We start from the raw sequence: 7,385 nt of genomic DNA, 5'->3' as shown, positions 1-7,385 counted from the left end.
GTGCCAGCGGGACCTCCTGTGGCCCCCAAAGTGACAACCAGGGGGGACCTCCAGCCCCCTAATATTTCCAAGGGGACCCCCAGCCCCTTTAGTGCCAGCGGGACCCACTCTTTGCCCCCCACTCTTGCCCAGGGGACCCCCAGCCCCTCTGTGCCACTCAGGGCACCCGCAACCCCTTTAGTGCCAATGGGACCCCCCTGTGGCCCCCAAAATGACAACGAGCGGGGACCTCCAGCCCCCCAGTGTCACCAAGGGGACCCCCCTTAGTGCCAACGCGACCTCCCCAAACCCCCTTGGAAGCCCCCGGGGCCGCATGGACAGACGGACGGACGGACGGCGGGGCCTTTATTCGGGGCACAGGGGATGGAGGCCGCAGCGGTGACGGCGACGGTCACTTCTTGACCTTGCCCTGCGCGGCCACAGCCTCCATGGCCTTGCGCACGGTCTCCTCGTCGCCCAGGAACTGCATGGGCTTGACGGGCTTGAGCGCCGCGTCCAGCTCGTACACGATGGGGATGCCCGTGGGCAGGTTGAGCTCCATGATGGCCGCGTCCGACATCCCTGCGGCACCGGGAAGGGGGGGGACACGCGTCACATCGGACCCCCCCCCCGTCCCATCCCCAAACCGCGGGGGAAACCCGAGCCGGGCCAGCAAAAGGCCACGCGGGGCTGGAAATAGCCCTGACCTTCATGGCTTGAGGGTGGTGGCACCGCACGCGGGCGGTGACCCGGGGGGACGCGCGGGGGGCCGCCTCGTCACCCACCTTCGAGGTGTTTGACGATGCCGCGGAGGCTGTTGCCGTGCGCGGCGATGAGGACCCGCTTGCCGGCCTTGATCTGGGGCGCGATGTGCTCGTTCCAGAAGGGCAGCGCGCGCGCGATCGTGTCCTTGAGGCTCTCGCACGCCGGCAGCTCGCCGGGGTGCAGCCCCGCGTAGCGCCGGTCCTGGCGGGGGACGCGCGTTGGGGGGTCCCCGTCACCCCCGCGGACGGGGGCAGCCCCTGGATTCTCCCCTCCATGTCCTCCTTGGGCCTCCATGTCCCAATCCCTCCATGTCACCCGGCCCAATCCCGCCATGTCCCCCCATGCCCACATTCCCCAATGTCCCCCCATGCCCACATTCCCCAATGTGCCCCCCATTCCGCCATGTCCCTCCATGTCTCTCCATTCCCCTCCATGTCCCCCTCTGCCCCCACTCCTCCATATCCCCCCTGTCCCCACATTCTCCCTTCCCCCCCACCAGTGCCCCTGCATGTCCCCACTCCCCATGTCCCCCCATTCCTATTCCCCCATGTCCCTCTCCTGCCACGTCCCCCCAGGTCCCCACCCCAATATCCCCATGGGGGACAAAGGGGGGTGCAGGCAGGGATACGGGTGCAGATATCGGGGGGACAGAGGCAGGACCAAGGGATTCAGGGGGACACAGGCAGGACTATGGGTGCAGGGGGGTAAGGGGGCAGAGGCAGGTCTGGGGGTGCAAATCTGGGTGCAGGGGGGGTACAAGCAAGACCATGGGTGCAGACCTGGGTGCAGGGGGGTAGAAGCAGATCTAGGGGTGCAGATTTGGGTGCGGGGGTAAAAGCAGGTCTATGGGGGCAAATATAGGTGCTAAGTGGGGAAAGGCAGGACCATGGGTGCAGATCTGGGTGCAGGGAGGTGCAAGGAAGGGAAAAGCAGGACTGTGGCTGCAGATCGGGGTGCAGGAAGGGACAGAAACAGGTCTAGGGGTACAAACCCAGGTACAGGGGGGTAGAAGCAGGTCTAGGGGTGCAGATACAGGTGCAAGGGCGGGTAGGAGCAGGTCTATGAGTGCAAATGGGTGGAAAAAGGGCAAAGGCAGGACCATGGGTGCAGACAGAGCTGCAGGAGGGGACAGGAACGGGTCTAGGGGTGCAGATCTGGAGGTAGGGGGGACAGAAGCAGGACCATGGGTGCAGACCTGGGTGCAGGGGGGTAAAAGCAGGTCTAGGGGTGCAGACCCGGCTGGAGGGGGCTAGAACCAGGGCCATGGGTACAGATACAGGTGCAGGGGGGTAAAACCAGGTCTAGGGGCACAGATCCAGGTGCAGGGGGGTAGAAGCAGGACCATGGGTGAAGACCTGGGTGCAGGGGGGGCACAGATCTGGGTGCAGGGGGGTAGAAGCAGGTCTAGGGGCGCAGACCCAGGTGCAGGGGGGTAAAAGCAGGACCATGAGCACAGATCCAGGTGCAGGGGGGTACAAGCAGGTCTAGGGGCGCAGACCCGGGTGCAGGGGGGTACAAGCAGGGCCGTGGGCACAGACCCGGGTGCAGGGGGGTAGAACCAGGGCCATGGGCACAGATCCAGGTGCAGGGGGGTAGAAGCAGGACCATGGGCACAGATCCAGGTGCAGGGGGGTACAAGCAGGTCTAGGGGCGCAGACCCGGGTGCAGGGGGGTACAAGCAGGGCCGTGGGCGCAGACCCGGGCGCGGGGGGCACCCACCTTGCTGATGACCTGGTGGTAGGGGTGCTTCTCGTCCATGGGCGGCGGGGGCACGTCGAAGGAGCGCCGCCACACCTTGACCTGCTCCTCGCCGTGCTGCGCCGCCGTCTGCGCCTTGTCGAGGCCCGTGAGGCCGCCGTAGTGGCGCTCGTTGAGGCGCCACGTGCGCACCACGGGCACCCACATCTGGTCGGTGCCGTCCAGGATGAGCCACAGGGTGCGGATGGCGCGCTTGAGCACCGACGTGTAGCACACGTCGAAGGCCAGGCCGGCGTCGCGGATGGCGGCGGCGCCGCGCTTGGCCTCCTCGCGGCCGCGCTCGCTGAGCTCGGCGTCGAACCAGCCGCAGAAGCGGTTCTCCTGGTTCCAGGCGCTCTCGCCGTGCCGCACCAGCACCAGGCGGTGGTGTGCGGCGCTCATGGCGGCGGCGGGCGATCCCCTTCCCGGCGCGTGCCGCGAGCTCGCGGAGCGCCGCCACGCGCCCCCGCCGCCTTTATAGGGAGCCCGCGACGGGAATAGATCCGCGGGGCGGGAACGGGACACGGGTCGGGTGTCCCGGGCGGCGGGACGGGAGCCAGCGGGCACGGGGATGGGCAGGACACATGGACGGGGCGGGTGGGCGGAGAGATTTGGGTGGATGGAGGGACAGACGGACAGAGCGACAGGTGGGAAGAGGGGTGGATGGACGGGGGGTGGATGGACAGGCGGAGGGATGGACAGATGGACAAAGTGACAGGTGGACGGAGAGGTGGATGGATGGACGGACAGGTGGACAGAGAGATAGACGTATGGATGGACAGACAGACACATGGGCAGAGGGGTGGATGGACAGATGGATGGACAGACAGATGGGTATATGGACAGGTGGATGGAGAGATAGATGGACGGACAGACGGATGGGTGTATGGACAGGTGGATGGAGAGATAGACGGATGGATGGACAGACATATGGGCAGAGGGGTGGATGGACAGAGATGGGTATATGGACAGGTGGATGGAGAGATAGATAGATGGAGAGATAGATGGACAGATGGATGGACAGACAGAGAGATGGATGGGTGGATGGAGAGATAGATGGACAAGCTGACAGATGAGTGGATGGACAGACACATGGCCATGGCCAGAGGTGGGTGCCCCAGACTGGGGGTGCTGCCCCCTCCTCTTGCCCCCTTCCCCTGGACATTTCTGCAGCCCTCCAAATCCAGGCCTGAAGCCTCCAGATCTGTCCCCATGGGTGAGCCCAGCTGAAGGGTCCCCAATGCCACCTGGTGGCACAGGTTTAAACAGCACCCAGGGAGGTGAGGGGACTGTCCCCACCCCATCCCAGACACCAACTCCTGCCACATGGGTCAGCTTATCCCCCACCCCAAAATAAGCTCAGGGTCCCAACTTGGACCCCTTTGTGTCACCCCATCCCAGTGGGACCACTTCTGTGTCACCATCTAGTGTCACTGTTGGCAAATCCCCCCCACCCCAGAGCAGCTCAATTCCTGCCACATGGGGCACGTTCACTCTGAACCCTAACGAGGGCCCTAAGCCAGGGAAAACCCCACCTTGGCCAGGAGAGGGCCACATCCTGCCTGCTCACCCATTCATCCACACTGGGATCCCTATGGAAACACGCCAGCCTCCTGCCACCAGCTGTCCCTCACACTCCCCAGGAAAAGCCTCTTGGAGAGGCCAGCAAGGCCCCGGGCCAACAGCTCCAAGGCCTCCCATAGCTGCTTCCCCTCCCAACCCAGGAAGGGGGAACAAGGACACCGGGAAGCACCGCTGTGGTTTAACTCGTTTTTATTTAGATTCATAAACGTCAAACTCTGCAGTCCCGCTAGACCGTGAACGTGGGGGGATGCAACCCAATAGAAACGCAGCAGTTAAGTCAGGAGCACAAGGATTACAGGGGCCGCAGCGCACCGCGGCGCGCGAGCCCGGGCTACAGAAGGAATGGTTGGTCATTAAGACAACGGGTTTTCATTTTCTTTCTCCTTTTTTTCTCCTTTACGAGAGCTGCCCGCAGTCGGAAATGGTGATCTTCTTGCTCGTCTTGCCATCTTTGGACCCGCAGCGCTCCATGGCCTCCACCACGTTCATGCCCTCCTTGACGCGGCCGAAGACGACGTGCTTGCCATCCAACCTGCGGGACAAGCACGCGTCACCTCCAGCCAGCTGCAGCCCCCAAAGGCAGCTCCACATCCCTGTGGTTCCGGCAGGGATGCAGATGCAGCCCCCTACTCACCACTCGGTCTTGGCAGTGCAGATGAAGAACTGGGATCCGTTCGTGTTGGGGCCGGCGTTGGCCATGGACAAGATGCCGGGGCCCGTGTGCTTCAGGATGAAGTTCTCATCAGGGAACTTCTCCCCATAAATGGACTTGCCACCGGTTCCGTTGTGGCGCGTGAAGTCGCCGCCCTGAAAAGCGGCAGCGTTTCCAGTTTCCTGGTAACACTAACCTGGACATTTATGGATTCCATCCACCTCTTGCCCACTTACCTGGCACATGAACCCAGGAATGATTCTGTGGAAGCAGGATCCCTTGTAGCCAAATCCTTTCTCACCAGTGCTCAGAGCACGGAAGTTTTCTGCAGTTTCAGGAAAAAAGGAAAATTGTTCGTTTTGCCTGGAGGTTATAAAGCAAGACACTATAAAAAGTGATTTAAGGCCACTGCAGTGCAGTCTCTGCCTCTTTTTTTTAAACCAACCTGCTGTCTTTGGGACCTTGTCTGCAAACAGCTGCAAAGAGAAAAACAAGGTGTTAGTGCAACCAGGGTACTAGTGAACAGTCCCCCCAGCTGGAGGCAACAGCCCCACACACAAAACTGGCAACACCGCTACCCCAAAACACACAAATTCCTGCTCCTAAAGTGACCAGCTCCTAAATTTCACCGCATTTGGGATCACTTTTGCTGCTCAGATTGACTCTGCCCTGGAGAAATCACCTCCAGGAGGTGGGTTTTGGCTCTGAGACTCCGGAGCGGACGTGTTTCCGCTCTTCCAGTGGGATTTGCGGCCCTCAGCCCCGCTCCATAGCGCTGTTACCACCTCTTGCTTTAATCTAGAGGCATTCGGAAACTCTGAGGTAATAAACGTGGCATCTAAACGAGCTTAAATATGCTGCGTGTTGTGAGCACAGCAGATGTGCGTTTGTTCTGCAGCATAGGCTCAAATTCAAACCTAATCCACTGCGGGGCTCCCAAGCGGATGAATTACTGCGGAGGGAGCCGAGGGAATTATCCGCATAGCCGGCGGGAGCTACCGGAGCTGCCCCGGCCGTGCCGGACGCCGTGCGGGTGCTAAATGCTCCCGCGGTGCCATCCGAAAGGCATCGGGATCTCGTTGTCCTGCGGATGCTGTGAGCAAAACGGGAGCAAAACGGGAGCCCCGAAGAGGGGACCCTCCGCGGGTCGTCCCGCTCGGAGGGGACGGATCCGGGAGGCAGGAGGGACCTCGCCCCAGCGCAGCCCCGCGGGAGGTGACGTCAAGCTGCGTCTCGGGAGCCCCGCGCGTTCCCGACGGAAAACCGCCGCTCCGACAAAATGGCCGCCCCGGCCGGGACAGCGCCCGGCTGCCAGGGAGGAGGGGACGACGGCGCCTGTCACCCGGGGCTCCTCAAGAGCCCACGGGACGGCCCGAAAAGGGGGTCGATGGCCCCAAAGGGCCACCTCGAGGCTCCCCGGCAAGCGCCGCCGCGGGCTACGGGCCAGCGCTGGCAGCGCCGCCTTCGCAGCCTCGCGGGAATCCGGGTGGCATCCGAGCGCCGTGCCTCGAGGTGACAGGGACCAATTAGGCGCGCGGCAAACGAGGCGGGCGCCGCACGTTTGGGATGGCGCCGGGCTCCGCGCCGCCGCTTTGGCCGCGGGCGCCGTGTCCGGCATGTGGCACCTTCCCCCGGGGCAGCCCCGCGGGCTGGCAGGGCCAGGGAGCCGCATCCTGAGCGGGGCGGTCCCCAAAATGGGGCGATTTCCCCCCCACAAAGCGGGGCCGCGCGGGCTCCTTTGTTCCACCCGCGCGGGCACCAACAGCCCCCGAGGCGACGGCGGGGCAGCCATTTTCCCTGCGCGGGGGGAGGCCGGGGCGCGCCTCCCACGGGCGGGGTGCGGGAACGGGGAGAAATGAGTGGGAATGGGCTTAAAAAGCCCCATTTGGGGCCGCGGGGGGGGAGGGTGCGGGTTGCAGCCCCCCCTCCCCCGCGTGGGGTCGCGGCGCGGTCCCGCCACCGCGCGCGCGCCCGCCGCCGCAGCGCGGGAAAACCGCGCGCGCGCCACGTGGAGGCGGCGCGCGCGCCCCCCACCCCACCCCCAACTGCGCAGGCGCAGTGGCCGCCGCGGCCCCTCGCCCCCCTCCCGAAATGGCTCCGCGCTCTCCCCTCGGGGGCCCGGTGAGGAAATGGCGGCGCCGCCGCCGCCCCCACCTCGAAGGTGACGCGGCCCAAGGGCTCGTTGTTGGCGGAGATGTCGAAGAAGACGACGGGGTTGGCCATGGCGGGAGGGGGAAGGAGGGACGCGGAGCTCGGTGCGGCGGCGACGACGGGTCCTCGGCGACGGGCGCGGCGCAGCGGAAAGAGAGCGGCCGCGCGCCGCCTTTATATACGGCCGCGGGGCGCCCGCCCCCTCGCGCCGCGCCGACCAATGGTGTTGCGTGTAGTCACGGAGCGACGGCGCGGACGGCCAATCGGCGGCGCCTCATTGAAAGGGAGAGAAAGGAGGGGAGGGGGCGAGGCGGCGGCGGGTGGGGTGTTCGCGCGGGCGCGCAGGGAGCGGTGCGCATGCGCCGTGCGCCGAGGGGCGGGGGGGGGATGTGGGGCGGGAGGGGCTCGGGGGGGCTATGGGGACACTATGGGGACACTATGGGGACACCAGGGGCTACGTGGGGCCCGGCGGGCAGTTTGGGGCTGGGATGGGGGTCACGGGGCGCAGGGGGACACC

General features: G+C 64.9%; 2 protein-coding genes across 2 annotated transcripts; both read right to left on the bottom strand.

Annotated features, from left to right (window-relative positions):
• Nucleotides 1-328: 328 nt before the first annotated feature.
• On the bottom strand, nt 329-2,883 carry PGAM2 (phosphoglycerate mutase 2). The gene is made up of 3 exons (XM_088521508.1): nt 2,464-2,883; nt 765-945; nt 329-561 (listed from the first exon to the last, which is right to left on the bottom strand). The coding sequence occupies exons 1-3, from the start codon at nt 2,881-2,883 to the stop codon at nt 392-394; spliced, it is 771 nt and encodes a 256-aa protein (XP_088377634.1). The 3' UTR covers nt 329-391.
• A 1,354-nt stretch (nt 2,884-4,237) lies between these two features.
• On the bottom strand, nt 4,238-7,028 carry PPIA (peptidylprolyl isomerase A). Its single transcript, XM_088521481.1, has 5 exons — nt 6,872-7,028; nt 5,163-5,193; nt 4,954-5,042; nt 4,700-4,872; nt 4,238-4,597 (listed from the first exon to the last, which is right to left on the bottom strand). Exons 1-5 carry the CDS (start codon nt 6,938-6,940, stop codon nt 4,462-4,464), a joined length of 498 nt encoding a protein of 165 aa, XP_088377607.1. The 5' UTR covers nt 6,941-7,028; the 3' UTR covers nt 4,238-4,461.
• Between the last annotated feature and the right edge of the window lie 357 nt (nt 7,029-7,385).

Source organism: Tinamus guttatus, unplaced genomic scaffold, assembly GCF_059628265.1.
Source record: "Tinamus guttatus ecotype Peru unplaced genomic scaffold, ASM5962826v1 Tinamus_guttatus_pri_ptg000123l, whole genome shotgun sequence".
In the NCBI taxonomy this organism is placed as follows: Eukaryota; Metazoa; Chordata; class Aves; order Tinamiformes; family Tinamidae; genus Tinamus; species Tinamus guttatus.
This window is presented reverse-complemented; position numbering and strand designations above follow the sequence as displayed.